At 56.3% G+C, this 15,903-nt stretch overlaps 1 protein-coding gene across 3 annotated transcripts in view; it reads right to left on the reverse strand.

The window, feature by feature from the left end:
* trpm5 (transient receptor potential cation channel, subfamily M, member 5) overlaps nt 1–15,903 on the reverse strand; it is a 36,551-nt gene that overhangs the window by 1,471 nt on the left and 19,177 nt on the right. For all 3 annotated transcript variants that reach the window (XM_030377329.1, XM_030377327.1, XM_030377326.1), the window contains exons 14-26: nt 13,686–13,809; nt 13,021–13,166; nt 10,896–11,008; nt 10,389–10,490; nt 8,119–8,374; nt 6,997–7,115; nt 6,575–6,707; nt 5,058–5,232; nt 4,498–4,666; nt 3,794–3,972; nt 2,085–2,217; nt 953–1,025; nt 151–241 (exon numbers count right to left, since the gene is read on the reverse strand). In XM_030377329.1, coding sequence (XP_030233189.1) covers nt 151–241; nt 953–1,025; nt 2,085–2,217; nt 3,794–3,972; nt 4,498–4,666; nt 5,058–5,232; nt 6,575–6,707; nt 6,997–7,115; nt 8,119–8,374; nt 10,389–10,490; nt 10,896–11,008; nt 13,021–13,166; nt 13,686–13,809 — 1,813 coding nt within the window. The remainder of the gene's footprint in view (nt 1–150; nt 242–952; nt 1,026–2,084; nt 2,218–3,793; nt 3,973–4,497; nt 4,667–5,057; nt 5,233–6,574; nt 6,708–6,996; nt 7,116–8,118; nt 8,375–10,388; nt 10,491–10,895; nt 11,009–13,020; nt 13,167–13,685; nt 13,810–15,903) is intronic.

Below are 15,903 nucleotides of genomic sequence, written 5' to 3' on the forward strand. Positions count from 1 at the left end.
TGGTTATCAGCCGGTCTCCCAGTAGGTTAGGTCAGTGTGGTACTGGTTATCAGCCGGTCTCCCAGTAGGTTAGGTCAGTGTGGTACTGGTTATCAGCCGGTCTCCCAGTAGGTTAGGTCAGTATGGTACTGGTGAGGAGGACTGACTCACTGGGAGACTTGGGGGCGTCACGGCCACACTTCAGGGTGCTCTGAGCGAAGCACTCGGCCAACCAGGACAGAACCTCACCGCAGTACCGCACCTGGAGGACAGAGAACACTGAACCCCAGAACACTGAACCCCAGAGAACACTGAACCCCAGAGAACACTGAACCCCAGAGAACACTGAACCCCAGAGCACTGAACCCCAGAGAACACTGAACCCCAGAGAACACTGAACCCCAGAGAACACTGAACACTGAACCCCACAGAACACTGAACACTGAACCCCAGAGAACACTGAACACTGAACCCCAGAGAACACTGAACACTGAACCCCAGAGAACACTGAACCCCAGAGAACACTGAACCCCAGAGAACACTGAACCCCAGAGAACACTGAACCCCAGAGAACACTGAACCCCAGAGAACACAGAACACTGAACCCCAGAGAACACTGAACCCCAGAGAACACTGAACCCCAGAGAACACTGAACCCCAGAGAACACTGAACCCCAGAGACTCCGCTACCTGTGGGCGAACAGCCCCGCCCCTGGGACCCCTTCAGTCCGGAGGTTGGACTGAACAGCCCCGCCCCCCCCCCCCTGGGACCCCTTCAGTCCGGAGGTTGGACTGAACAGCCCCCCCCCCTGGGACCCCTTCAGTCCGGAGGTTGGACTGAACAGCCCCCCCCCGGGGCCCCTTCAGTCCGGAGGTTGGACTGAAGGGGCCCCCCCCCTGGGACCCCTTCAGTCCGGAGGTTGGACTGAACAGCCCCCCCCTGGGACCCCTTCAGTCCGGAGCTTCCTCTCACCTGGGCTTCAACGCTCACCATCCTCTTCTCCTGGTCCTTGAAGCCCCCGGCCATCCTCAGCAGGCTCTGCACCCTGAGGGGCAGGTCACAGGTCAGAGGTCAAAGGTCAGAGGGACAGGCCTCAGGTCAGAGGGACAGGCCTCAGATCAGGAGGTGGTTGGAGGAGGTGGTGTTAGGTGGAGGAGGAGGTGGTGTTAGGTGGAGGAGGAGGTGGTGTTAGGTGGAGGAGGAGGTGGTGCTAGGTGGAGGAGGAGGTGGTGTTAGGTGGAGGAGGAGGTGGTGTTAGGTGGAGGAGGAGGTGGTGTTAGGTGGAGGTGGTGGTGCTAGGTGGAGGAGGAGGTGGTGCTAGGTGGAGGTGGTGATGTTAGGTGGAGGAGGAGGTGGTGTTAGATGGAGGAGGAGGTGGTGTTAGGTGGAGGTGGTGGTGCTAGGTGGAGGAGGAGGTGTTAGGTGGAGGAGGAGGTGGTGTTAGGTGGAGGAGGAGGTGGTGCTAGGTGGAGGAGGAGGTGGTGTTAGGTGGAGGAGGAGGTGGTGGTGGTGTAGGAGGAGGTGGTGCTAGGTGGAGGAGGAGGTGGTGTTAGGTGGAGGAGGAGGTGGTGCTAGGTGGAGGAGGAGGTGGTGCTAGGTGGAGGAGGAGAAGGTGTTAGGTGGAGGTGGTGGTGCTAGGTGGAGGAGGAGGTGGTGTTAGGTGGAGGTGGTGGTGCTAGGTGGAGGAGGAGGTGGTGTTAGGTGGAGGAGGAGGTGGTGTTAGGTGGAGGAGGAGGTGGTGTTAGGTGGAGGTGGTGGTGCTAGGTGGAGGAGGAGGTGGTGCTAGGTGGAGGAGGAGGTGGTGTTAGGTGGAGGTGGTGTTGCTAGGTGGAGGAGGAGGTGGTGTTAGGTGGAGGTGGTGGTGCTAGGTGGAGGAGGAGGTGGTGTTAGGTGGAGGTGGTGTTGCTAGGTGGAGGAGGAGGTGGTGCTAGGTGGAGGAGGAGGTGGTGTTAGGTGGAGGTGGTGGTGCTAGGTGGAGGAGGAGGTGGTGTTAGGTGGAGGTGGAGGTGTTGTTAGGTGGAGGTGCTAGGTGGAGGAGGAGGTGGTGTTAGGTGGAGGTGTTGTTAGGTGGAGGTGTTGGGTGGAGGAGGAGGAGCAGCATTACTTGGAGGAGGTGCTCCTGAGGCGCTCCTCGCTGCTCTCCAGCAGTCGGCACTCCTGGTGGGCGAGGTAGTTCTCCTTCTGGACCGTCTCCCAGGTCATCAGCCGCTGGTCCAGGCCGGCCGGGAGCTCCCTCTCTGGGGGAGAGAGGGGGAGAGGGGGAGGGGGGGAGAGAGAGGGTGTTGTTGAAGGTGAGCCCACAGGGGGCGCTACAGGGACTGGTTCTCTAAACGCAGCGTGTTGAAGGTGGGCCACCAGGGGGCGCTACAGGGACTGGTTCTCTGAACGCAGCGTGTTGAAGGTGGGCCACCAGGGGGCGCTCCAGGGACTGGTTCTCTAAACGCAGCGTGTTGAAGGTGGGCCACCAGGGGGCGCTCCAGGGACTGGTTCTCTGAACGCAGCGTGTATAAGGTGGGCCACCAGGGGGCACTCCAGGGACTGGTTCTCTGAACGCAGCGTGTATAAGGTGGGCCACCAGGGGGCGCTCCAGGGACTGGTTCTCTGAACGCAGCGTGTTGAAGGTCGGCCACCAGGGGGCGCTACAGGGACTGGTTCTCTGAACGCAGCGTGTTGAAGGTGGGCCACCAGGGGGCGCTACAGGGACTGGTTCTCTGAACGCAGCGTGTTGAAGGTGGGCCACCAGGGGGCGCTACAGGGACTGGTTCTCTGAACGCAGCGTATTGAAGGTGGGCTACCAGGGGGCGCTCCAGGGACTGGTTCTCTGAACGCAGCGTGTATAAGGTGGGCCACCAGGGGGCACTCCAGGGACTGGTTCTCTGAACGCAGCGTGTATAAGGTGGGCCACCAGGGGGCGCTCCAGGGACTGGTTCTCTGAACGCAGCGTGTTGAAGGTCGGCCACCAGGGGGCGCTACAGGGACTGGTTCTCTGAACGCAGCGTGTTGAAGGTGGGCCACCAGGGGGCGCTACAGGGACTGGTTCTCTGAACGCAGCGTATTGAAGGTGGGCCACCAGGGGGCGCTACAGGGACTGGTTCTCTGAACGCAGCGTGTATAAGGTGGGCCACCAGGGGGCGCTACAGGGACTGGTTCTCTGAACGCAGCGTATTGAAGGTGGGCCACCAGGGGGCGCTACAGGGACTGGTTCACTAAACGCAGCGTGTTGAAGGTCGGCCACCAGGGGGCGCTCAAGGGACTGGTTCTCTGAACGCAGCGTGTATAAGGTGGGCCACCAGGGGGCGCTACAGGGACTGGTTCTCTAAACGCAGCGTGTTGAAGGTGGGCCACCAGGGGGCGCTACAGGGACTGGTTCTCTAAACGCAGCGTGTTGAAGGTCGGCCACCAGGGGGCACTACAGGGACTGGTTCTCTAAACGCAGCGTGTTGAAGGTGGGCCACCAGGGGGCGCTACAGGGACTGGTTCTCTGAACGCAGCGTGTTGAAGGTGGGCCACCAGGGGGCGCTACAGGGACTGGTTCTCTGAACGCAGCGTGTTGAAGGTGGGCCACCAGGGGGCGCTACAGGGACTGGTTCTCTGAACGCAGCGTGTTGAAGGTGGGCCACCAGGGGGCGCTACAGGGACTGGTTCTCTGAACGCAGCGTGTTGAAGGTGGGCCACCAGGGGGCGCTACAGGGACTGGTTCTCTGAACGCAGCGTGTATAAGGTGGGCCACCAGGGGGCGCTACAGGGACTGGTTCTCTGAACGCAGCGTATTGAAGGTGGGCCACCAGGGGGCGCTACAGGCGCTTCTCGTACCCAGGTGCTCCTGCTTGGGCTCGGTCCTCTTCACCACGCTGAGCAGCAGCTGGGACAGGTGGCTGATGATGATGAAGGGCGGGGCCAGCGCAGGCCGGCTGTGGTACTCCACGATCAGGTGGTAGCGCTGGTACTTCCAGTAGATGTCGGTGTGCTCCTGCACCACCTGGAAGGTGTAGCTGGGGGGAGAGGAGGGTGGAGGTGGAACGTTCAGAGGTCAGTATCATAGATGGTACACACGGTGGAGGGAATGGTTCCAGACACTTAATGCAGGTTCAAGCTACTACCCTGCAGGTCACACTAACACTACGACCAATCAGAAGAATGGGCAAGGGTCCACCGATGTGATTGGTTAATGGTCTGGGCTAGGGGAATCGGGGAGTGAGTATTTTTCTCGTTCCCCGTGACTCGCTGAGCAAATTCAAATTCTGCCCTCGTGAGAACTCTGCATTTCCAGGGTATATGTACATAATACATAACGGCAAAACGATTCTACCATCAATTATCATTTAAAGCCGACTAAATCTTTGATCTGAACCTTCTTCACCATTGAAGGGAAGCAGAGGGCTCTGTTTCTGGACATGTCTTCCCTCTCCACGGCCACGGGAACGCCAGCTCTGGTCTCTCTGACCCTCGCTCACGCGTGGTCTAGTAAACATCTGGCGTGCGTTCACGGTTTGAGCGCCGGTGTGGGCGCGGCTGACCTGAACATGGCGATGAGGAGGTTGAGCAGCAGCACGTTGGTGACCAGGAGGAAGATGACCAGCAGCAGGATGACCAGCCAGTTGGCGTAGATGTTGGGGCAGGGCGGCAGGGTGCCCATGATGATCTCCTCGGGGACGTCGGTGCAGTTGATGTCCGGCATGCGGGCCGCTGCCCTCGTCAACACCGGGGGGGGGGGACGACAAGAACCAGCGTTAGTGGAGCCGTCAGCACTAATGAGGGTCTGCCTCTCAGGGCCCGGGGGGGGGGTCCTATCTGCACTCGTCATAGAGCAGCAGACAGCTAGCAGCAGCAGCGGTGGTGTTGTGACTCCTGGCCTACGAGGACAGCTCAGTGAAAGGGTCTGTCATCCCCTTAGACCATCATCGCCTTACAGCCGCTGGGACCTTTCATCTTCATTTGAGATAGGAGAAAATGGCCGCCCATCCATCTAGAGGGATGGATGGGCGGACGGACAGAGAGAGATATCCCTGGGCCCGCAGCAGGAACCTCCTTCCTCAGGGACTAATGGAAAATCCATTCTCATCCGGCCGGGCCTCACCATCTATCTCCTCCAAGGGGATCTGTCCGAAGATGTGGAGGTAGGGGCGGTACAGAGCCCGGCGGAACACCCAGTCGATGCGGGGGTCGTTAGGGTGCAGCAGGGCCTGGGTGGCCACGCCATACGCTATCATCCACACGCTCAGGAAGAAGAGGAAGAAGAACACATCCTTCATCTGGAGACACGGAGACAGAGATGGGGTTCAGAGGCTGGAGGTGTGAGCGTCTGTCTGGGTCTGTAACTCTCCTCACTCTGCTTGTGTTTTATAAACTAGGTAGAGCAGGGGTCTTCAACGTTCTCCAGGCCAAGGACCCCCAAACTGATGGAGAGATGGAGCGGGGACCCCCTACTTATGTATTGTATAAAATTGTGTTTGATATTAAACTGGTCCTATAGTGCCATGTATAAATGTACCGTGTTATTTTGCACTCAATACTAAGATATTAAAATACACAGGTTCATATATTCATGTTTTCTTTTTAAACATGTGCAAGGTACAGTGAGTAGGGTGGCCATGCCACTGCCATTCATAAACATAACATAACATAATGAACTGATACCTGCCAAGATCAACAATGTCTGTCAATTGCATGTAATCATGCATAAAAGCTATTCAAATGGACATTTTTAAAACATAAATGTGGAAACGAAAATTAGTGATGTTTGTTAGTGTCTTTCTTTTACTCCGCGAGTAGTCCAGTAACTTATCAACCCCAGCGTGTCCGGTTGCTAAGCGACGTCAACGTCTTTGGCGGAATATATCTCTACTGATCGCTTAATTTCCCGATAATGACCGGCGTTCTGTACATTATCCCTTACATAACAGCACTCTCTCTCTCTCTCCCAACAGTCTTGGCTGCACACTCTCATCCAAATACGCATTGTTTGCGGCGGAGGAGGGAGTAGATATAAACACAGGACGAGAAACGGACGTTGCTGTGCTGTCCTTCCTCTTAATTGAAGAAGCAGGCAGAGAACAGCTCTCTCCTGCTGGGCTTTCATCAAATACAGAAAAAATGTCGCAGCCAGTCCAGATGTGTCAGGTGTGCGCGAGAGACCGTAAATACCATATATATATATAGTACATTTGGGCATGATAGGAATAGATCTATTCTGATTAGAAATCGGATCAAAAGTGTCCATGTAAACGCGGCTAGAGTGTTGGATTCATGTTAATGTGTATTTAAAGACAGTTCAATTTGTGGAAAAAATTGCAGAAAAAAAGCGTCTAATCAAGCGGACCCCCTGTTGAAGACCTCTGAGGTAGACTAACTAGATGCTCAGAGTTCACTACTGTAACACATACATTAACCATCACCATTAATAAAGTCTCTCTCTCTCTCTCTCTCTCTCTCTCTCTCTCTCTCTCTCTCTCTCTCTCTCTCTCTCTCTCTCTCTCTCTCTCTCTCTCTCTCTCTCTCTCTCTCTCTCTCTCTCTCTCTCCCCCCCCCTCTCTCTCTCTCTCTCTCTCTCTCTCCCCCTCCCTCCCTCCCTCCCTCTCTCTCTCTCTCTCCCACCATTCGTTCCACGATGATGATCTTGGGCCCGAGCTGCTTGTGGATGGCGAAGATGTGGATGAGCCTGAGGGTGAAGACCATGAAGTCCAGGGCCAGCACGGTCCTGCCCGCCTCGTAGGTGTTTGAGGACATCCTGCAACAACACAACGCATCTGGGAACTCTTTACACTTTATTTAGGTTCTCCCAAGGCGTTTATTCAATTTGTTCTCAGCCTTTGTCACAGAGGTGTAACCGTAGGAACCAACTGAAGCCTGTTTGGTTAATTAGGACTCAGTTTGTGTCCAGCGCCATAATTAATGTCATGAGGTCCACGTGTGTTGACCCTGCTATCACACCTCTGTCAGGAGGGACTGGTCCAGGCACTCTAAAGCCCTTCTAGTGATGACCCCTGTTGGTCCCAGGGACCCAGAAGGCGTCCTACCTGCAGGACAGCCCCACCACGAACAGGGAGATGGCCACCATGTCACACTTGTTCCAGTTGTCCTCCAAGTAGAACTTGATCTTCTTGAAGATGTTGATCTCCTCGTCTGTAAAGAAGCTCTAGGCGTCGACAGACAGAAAGTAAACTGTGAGCCTAGCTCATCCTACTCCTTTAAGTCATTTAATAACAAAGAAGATGATGAGATCTTATTAATAATCAATATCCCATTGGTTATCAATGCCCAATGATGGCCAACGGAATCCCCCAATTGTGATCACTCTGATGAATGTCCCTCAACCTCATCTTGACCACAGTGCAGGGTGAGGGTGAGGGTGAGGGTTGGGGTGAGGGTGAGGGTGAGGGTGAGGGTTGGGGTGAGGGTGAGGGTGAGGGTTGGGGTGAGGGTGAGGGTGAGGGTGAGGGTGAGGGTTGGGGTGAGGGTGAGGGTGAGGGTTAGGGTCACGGTCAGGGTGAGGGTGAGGGTGAGGGTGAGGGTTGGGGTGAGGGTGAGGGTCAGGGTCAGGGTCGGGGTGAGGGTTGGGGTGAGGGTTGGGGTCGGGGTGAGGGTTGGGGTGAGGGTTGGGGTGAGGGTTGGGGTCGGGGTGAGGGTTGGGGTGAGGGTTGGGGTGAGGGTCAGGGTGAGGGTGAGGGTCAGGGTTGGGGTTGGGGTGAGGGCCAGGGTGAGGGTCAGGGTTAGGGTCAGGGTGAGGGTGAGGGCCAGGGTGAGGGTCAGGGTGAGGGTCAGGGTGAGGGTCAGGGTGAGGGTCAGGGGGAGGGTCAGGGTCAGGGTGAGGGTCAGGGTGAGGGTGAGGGTGAGGGTGAGGGTGAGGGGGAGGGTGAGGGTCAGGGTTAGGGTCAGGGTTAGGGTCAGGGTCAGGGTGAGGGTCAGGGTGAGGGTTAGGGTCACGGTCAGGGTGAGGGTGAGGGTGAGGGTGAGGGTCAGGGTGAGGGTGAGGGTCAGGGTCAGGGTTAGGGTCAGGGTCAGGGTTAGGGTCAGGGTCAGGGTCAGGGTTAGGGTTAGGGTTAGGGTCACGGTCAGGGTGAGGGTGAGGGTGAGGGTGGGGTCAGGGTCAGCGTCAGGGGTCGGGGTCAGGGTCAGCGTCAGGGGTCGGGGTCTCTCACCTGTCGTATCTCCTCCAGCACCAGGGTGAACACCCAGAAGTAGAGCATGATCTCGGGGCCCCCCGGCCCGCGGGGCGGCGGGGGCCTGAAGTCCAGCAGCAGCACGTAGCTGAAGAGCCCCAGGAAGGCGAAGTACATGATGACGTTCCCCAGGAACACGGTGACCGGGGCGCTCCAGAAGCGGTGCCAGCGCCGCAGGAAGAAGCGCCACCACACGGCGGCACAGCTCTGGCCGGCGGCGTGGGGGGCGGAGCCTCTGGGGGGGGCAGGACGGTGTCAGCGGGGGGGGGCGGAGTCTGGGGCGTGGCGCTGAGGGGGACTCGTCACGGGGGCTTACAGCGTCGTCAGGGGGGGGTAAGATGTAACGGGGGGGGGTAAGATGTAACGGGGGGTAACATGTAACGGGGGGGGGGTAAGATGTAACGGGGGGGGTAAGATGTAACGGGGGGGTAAGATGTAACGGGGGGGGTAAGATGTAACGGGGGGGGGGTAAGATGTAACGGGGGGTAAGATGTAACGGGGGGTAAGATGTAACGGGGGGGGTAAGATGTAACGGGGGGTAAGATTTAACGGGGGGGGTAAGATGTAACGGGGGGTAAGATGTAACGGGGGGGTAAGATGTAACGGGGGGGGGGTAAGATGTAACGGGGGGGGGTAAGATGTAACGGGGGGGGTAAGATGTAACGGGGGGGTAAGATGTAACAGGGGGGGGGGAAGATGTAACGGGGGGTAAGATGTAACGGGGGGGTAAGATGTAACGGGGGGGGGGTAAGATGTAACGGGGGGGGGTAAGATGTAACGGGGGGGGTAAGATGTAACGGGGGGGGGGGTAGGCTGTAACGGGAGGGGGTAAGATGTAACGGGGGGGTAAGATGTAACGGGGGGGGGTAAGATGTAACGGGGGGGTAAGATGTAACGGGGGGTAAGATGTAACGGGGGGGGGGTAAGATGTAACGGGGGGGGGTAAGATGTAACGGGGGGGTAAGATGTAACGGGGGGGGGTAAGATGTAACGGGGGGGTAAGATGTAACGGGGGTAAGATGTAACGGGGGGTAAGATGTAACGGGGGGTAAGATGTAACGGGGGGGGGGTAAGATGTAACGGGGGGGGGGGTAAGATGTAACGGGGGGTAAGATGTAACGGGGGGGGTAAGATGTAACGGGGGGGGTAAGATGTAACGGGGGGGGGTAAGATGTAACGGGGGGGGTAAGATGTAACGGGGGTAAGATGTAACGGGGGGTAAGATGTAACGGGGGGGCTAAGATGTAACGGGGGGGGTAAGATGTAACGGGGGGTAAGATGTAACGGGGGGGTAAGATGTAACGGGGGGGGGTAAGATGTAACGGGGGGGGTAAGATGTAACGGGGGGTAAGATGTAACGGGGGGGGTAAGATGTAACGGGGGGGGTAAGATGTAACGGGGGGGGTAAGATGTAACGGGGGGGGGTAAGATGTAACGGGGGTAAGATGTAACGGGGGGGGGTAAGATGTAACGGGGGGGGGTAAGATGTAACGGGGGGGTAAGATGTAACGGGGGGGGGTAAGATGTAACGGGGGGTAAGATGTAACGGGGGGGGTAAGATGTAACGGGGGGTAAGATGTAACGGGGGGGGTAAGATGTAACGGGGGGGGTAAGATGTAACGGGGGGGGGGTAAGATGTAACGGGGGGTAAGATGTAACGGGGGGGGGTAAGATGTAACGGGGGGGGGTAAGATGTAACGGGGGGGGGTAAGATGTAACGGGGGGTAAGATGTAACGGGGGGGGGTAAGATGTAACGGGGGGTAAGATGTAACGGGGGGTAAGATGTAACGGGGGGGATAAGATGTAACGGGGGGGGTAAGATGTGACGGGGGGGGTAAGATGTAACGGGGGGGGTAAGATGTAACGGGGGGGGGTAAGATGTAACGGGGGGTAAGATGTAACGGGGGGTAAGATGTAACGGGGGGGTAAGATGTAACGGGGGGGGGGGTAAGATGTAACGGGGGGTAAGATGTAACGGGGGTAAGATGTAACGGGGGGGGTAAGATGTAACGGGGGGTAAGATGTAACGGGGGGGGGTAAGATGTAACGGGGGGGGGTAAGATGTAACGGGGGGGGTAAGATGTAACGGGGGGGGTAAGATGTAACGGGGGGTAAGATGTAACGGGGGGGGGTAAGATGTAACGGGGGGGGGGGGGTAGGCTGTAACGGGGGGGGGGGGGGTAGGCTGTGAGGGGGGGGGGGGTAGGCTGTAACGGGGGGGGGGGGGGTAGGCTGTGAGGGGTCTTACAGGGGGTCGTCATCGTCGGTCAGCAGCAGGGCCTTCTCCGTGTCCAGGCTGTCCAGCTCAGTGAACGGCTCCCCTGAGCTCCTGCTGTCTGACTCCTCCTCACTGGAGAGGAGAACAGAGTCAGAGGAGGAGAGAGGAGGGAGGAGAGAGGAGAGAGGAGAGAGGAGGGAGGAGAGAGAGGAGAAGAGGGGAGAGGAGAGAGGAGAGAGGAGGGAGGAGAGAGAGGAGAGAGGAGATAGGAGGAGAAGAGAGGAGAGGAGAGAGGAGATAGGAGGAGGTGAGAGGAGAGAGGAGAGAGGAGAGAGGAGAGAGGAGGAGGAGAGAGGAGAGAGGAGGAGGAGAGAGGAGAGAGCAGAGAGCAGAGAGGAGAGAGGAGGAGGAAAGAGGAGAGAGGAGAGAGGAAAGAGGAAAGAGGAGAGAGCAGGAGGAAAGAGGAGAGAGGAGAGAGGAGGAGGAAAGAGGAGAGAGGAAAGAGGAGAGAGGAGAGAGGAGCGCACCGCGGGTCACCTGAACTTGATGAGGTTGGTCCAGATGAAGGGCGGGCAGAAGAAGGAGAGCACCAGCTTGGAGATGCCCGTGTCGGTGGTCATGGCCCCCCACCAGATCTTGGTCAGCATGGCCTGCACAGCGGGGGTCCGTTAGGGGGGGCTCTAACCTGACGCCCTCTCTTACCACGCCTACAGGCTGGGGACCAGTTAACGCCTCGGCGCATCATAACAACCGAAACATGTTACAGAGAGACTCTCTCTCTCTCTCTCTCTCTCTCTCTCTCTCTCTCTCTCTCTCTCTCTCTCTCTCTCTCTCTCTCTCTCTCTCTCTCTCTCTCTCTCTCTCTCTCTCTCTCTCTCTCTCTCTCTCTCTCTCTCTCTCTCTCTCTCTCTCCTCTCTCTCTCTCTCTCTCCTCCTCCCCCCTCCCCCCCCCCCCCCCCCCCCCCCCTGGGACATGAGAACCTGTGAATGTTTTATTGTTCACGTTTCATATGGATTAGGTTGTCTGGTTTTTCGCACATTTTATAAAAACTGTTCCACATGAAAGATGAACACATATCCACGCCGTCGACAGTCTTCAGTATATTAGCCCGGCGGCCCCAAAGGGCCCTGAATAAGGTTAACAAATATCCACGCCGTTCGGTGGACGGTCTTTAGTATATTAGCCCGGCGGCCCCAAAGGGCCCTGAATAAGAGCAGCAGAGAGCGGTGGAGCCTCTCATGTAAACGCTGAGTACCGCCACTAGAGGGAGTGAGGAGCTGCTGATTCAGAGGCTCTCTCTCTCGAGGGGCTGATAGCAGCTTCCAGTGGAAACTCAATATCCTCCTCGCATGAGGCATCGGTCATTTCCCAGAACATGTGGAATGGAGTCACCTGCCTGCTGCCGATATTAAGCCCCCATCTCATCAGAACCGCCCAGCGCCCTGGTTAATGGAGCAGCATTCTCCGGCGGATGATGAGTTAGGGAGCTGGATCAAAGCGGAGCATCTTGTTTCCTGCTGGGTTGGCTAATTGATAGGCTGCTTGTCCAGGCTAGCATTTCATCGTTCATCTTCTAATAATGAAACCATTTCGATTCATTATGAATTCATTACAATAAGCCTCGACTGAGACTCTCTCAGCAGGAGAGGTGATTAAATGGGAACTGAATTGAATCCTTTACAAAACATCTTCTTTGATAAAACTAGACTAAGTTGGTCTAAAAGATCTAAAGTAGCAGGACTGAGTAGGATAAATGAATAGCAAGAGAACAGATTAAAGATATATCGGCATATTGATGATTGAGCAAAGCCTTAGAATCGGACCCTTAACGTCCCTTACGTCCTTTTAAAGCCCTTATAAGATCGCTCTGATGAATGAATGAATAATTCATCCTCACCAACACACTACACCCAGCCTCCGTTTAAGGAGATCAGAGCCTCACAGCCTCTGAGCCTCACAGCCTCTGATTCTCACATCCTCTGATCCTCACAGCCTCTAAGCCTCACAGCCTCTGATCCTCACAGCCTCTGAGCCTCACAGCATCAGAGCCTCACAGCATCAGAGCCTCAGATCCTCACATCCTCTGATCCTCACAGCCTCAGAGCCTCTAAGCCTCACAGCCTCAGAGCCTCACAGCCTCTGATCCTCACAGCCTCTGAGCCTCACAGCATCAGAGCCTCACAGCATCAGAGCCTCACAGCATCAGAGCCTCACAGCCTCTGATCCTCACAGCCTCTGATCCTCACAGCCTCAGAGCCTCTAAGCCTCACAGCATCAGAGCCTCACAGCATCAGAGCCTCACAACCTCTGATCCTCACAGCCTCAGAGCCTCTGAGCCTCACAGCATCAGAGCCTCACAGCCTCTGATCCTCACAGCCTCACAGCATCAGAGCCTCATAGCCTCTGATCCTCACAGCCTCAGAGCCTCACAGCATCAGAGCCTCACAGCATCAGAGCCTCACAGCCTCAGAGCCTCACAGCCTCTGATCCTCACAGCCTCAGAGCCTCACAGCATCAGAGCCTCACAGCCTCTGATACTCACAGCCTCAGAGCCTCACAGCATCAGAGCCTCACAGCCTCTGATCCTCACAGCCTCTGATCCTCACAGCCTCTGATCCTCACAGCCTCTGAGCCTTACAGCCTCAGAGGCTCGTCCGTTACCTGGACTCCGTCGTGGGCGAAGAAGGACTTGGCGTCGGCCTCGGTGGCGAGGTTGAGCACGGTGGACTTGCTCCAGCAGCGAGTCCGGCGGACCAGCAGGGCGTAGGCCCGGTCCTCGCTGTTGGAGTAGCACTCCCCGAACAGGTCTGGGGGGGGCACAGGGAGGGGGGGTCACGGAGGGGGGGTCAGGGGCAGTTAGAGAAGCACTCCCCGAACAGGTCTGGGGGGGGGGACACAGGGAGGGGGAGGGGTCAGGGGCTGTGGCCCCCGGGCCCAGCGAGGGGACCCCAGCCTGTGGGTCTGTCTGCGGGCCTGCTGCTCCCAGATGGGGGGTCCATTGCTCGGGGTTAGGGCTCCGTGTCTCTGCAGCAGTATGTGGTCTGAACGCTGGAACAACTCAACTCGTGATTTAAAGAAGTGGACGTATTTTTTAGGAAAAGAACATGAACAGCAATCTGAAGAACAAAATACATTTTATTATATAATAATTAACCTAACCCAAAAACTATTTCCAGGTCACCAAGGGAAGCGGGGTCCCTAATCACATGACCTCCTGCCTGCGCCCTGATTGGCTGATTGAGGGCATGAGGGACTCACCCAGGGCGAACTGCTCACATGACCTCCTGCCTGCCCCTGATTGGCTGATGAGGTCATGAGGGACTCACCCAGGGCGAACTGCTCGTACTTGGCCTCCTTCATGCTGCGGGCGGACTCGGCCTCTGACTCCAGCCTCGCCATCTCCTTCAGGATCTTACAGCCCGCCAGCGCCGCCGCCACCGCCTCCGGGCCCTGGGGACCAGGAGGTCAGAGGTCAGCTCACTGAGGTCCAGGAGGTCAACTCACTGAGGACCAGGAGGTCAGAGGTCAGCTCACTTAGGACCAGGAGGTCAGCTCACTGAGGACCAGGAGGTCAGGGGTCAGCTTACTGAGGAGAGTGGTGTGTGTGTTGGTGTAGTGTGTGTGTGTGTGTTGGTGTAGTGCAGGGTTCCCCAATTAGTTTTTCCAGAGGGCCAAATTTGGTCAAACATGCCATGCCAAGGGCCGAAATGTCGTTTCATTTTTCTAATTCGCCATTTTTAGGTGCAAATTTAGCTTTAATTATAATTACTGTTTTAGCGATAATGCAGGAGGGCTAGATCAATTAGGTTTAAATAGCATCCAGCTTCGACTGGAGGGCTTCAATCGCTTCGTACATGTCAGCAACAGTGTGGTTCTTGCCTTGTAGCTGCAGGTTAAGGGGATTCAGATGAGACATGATGTCACACAAAAAATTAACATCTGCCAACACCTTGGCGTCAGCCCGCCAGAAATTCGTGGGCTTTTGGGCTCTGCAGGCTGGATAAAAATGACACAAGTTCATCACGCAGGTCGCACACCCTCTCCAACACACGGCCTTTACTCAGCCAGCGAACATCGTTGTGCAGCAACAGATCTTTGTGTTCAGCTGACATTTCCTCGGCACCTGCTTTCATAGCTCCAAAACTTTTGTTTTGATTTTTTCCTCTTGATTTAAGATTTCACCAGCCATGTGAATTGCACATTGTTTAATGAACTCTGCATCAGCAAAGGGCTTCTTAGCTTTGTCAAGCGTCCAGGAAACATGCAATGAAGCAGCTGTTGCCCTCTCTTGTGCCGATGCCATTTTGCATATGGTTAAAACTGACCGCTCGTATGATGTCAACATGCTTGCAATCTTTTGTTTGCGTTGCTCAGATGTTTCTGGGAAACTTCCATTAAAGCTGGCAGCATGCAAATTACATGTTTCTTTCATCAATTTTCAATCCATTGATTTTTGACAAAGTTGTAATTCCCTGGGATGACAGACGGATAGCGGGAAAGTGACAGCATGCGGCGGCTACTCTCTGGAGTGTGACGCTAGTGAAGTTGAAAACGCACGAAGCACGTCATTACGTATACACGCAGTAACGTCAACGGTCAAGTGGATGGTGTGGGCTGAGGGGAAAATATAGCAGACCGCGCGCAAAAAAAAAAAAATAATAATAATAATAATAATAATTTTTTTGGAGATAACATGTGACATGTGGGTCTGCGCGAGCCGGACATTTGGCTCTCGCAGGCCGGATCTAGCCCGCGGGCCGCTAATTGGGGTTCAATGGTGTAGTGTGTGCGTGTGTTGGTGTAGTGTGTGCGTGTGTTGGTGTAGTGTGTGTGTGTGTGTGTGTGTGTGTGTGTGTGTGTGTGTGTGTGTGTGTGTTGGTGTAGTGTTTGTGTGTGTTGGTGTAGTGTTTGTGTGTGTGTGTGTGTGTGTGTGTGTGTGTGTGTGTGTGTGTGTGTGCGTCTGTGTGTGCGCGTCAGTGTGTGTGTTGGTGTAGTGTGTGTGTGTGTTGGTGTAGTGTGTGTGTGTGTGCGTCTGTGTGCGTGTGCGTGTGCGTGTGTGTGTGTACGCCGCTCTAAGCGTCCGCCTCCACTCCGGGGGCCACGGTGTTGTCCGTCTCCCCCAGGCGGGGGTCTCTGCCCAGGGCCTCGGGGGGGGGGGGGTGTTGTCCGTCTCCCCCAGGCGGGGGTCTCTGCCCAGGGCCTCGGGGGGGGTGTTCTCTGTGAGCCTCCAGACCCGTCTGGCACCACGGCCGCCGCAGACTGACTGGAGGACGCCGCCTTGGCCCCGAGACGCCGTACAGCCAATTACCACCATGGAGGGCGGGCACAATGAAGACATCACTGGGCAAGGCTGGCTGCTGGCTGACTGGCTGACTGGCTGGCTGACTGGCTGACTGGCTGACTGGCTGGCTGACTGGCTGACTGGCTGGCTGACACACAAGCTGCGCGTCCTTTGGACAGAACAGACATGTCCCCCACTAAGCCCTGAGGGATGTCATTATAACATCCTGATCCAGCCTGTCTGCTGCATAAGGCACCCGTCAC

This window comes from Gadus morhua, chromosome 14 (genome assembly GCF_902167405.1).
Source record: "Gadus morhua chromosome 14, gadMor3.0, whole genome shotgun sequence".
Taxonomy (NCBI): Eukaryota; Metazoa; Chordata; class Actinopteri; order Gadiformes; family Gadidae; genus Gadus; species Gadus morhua.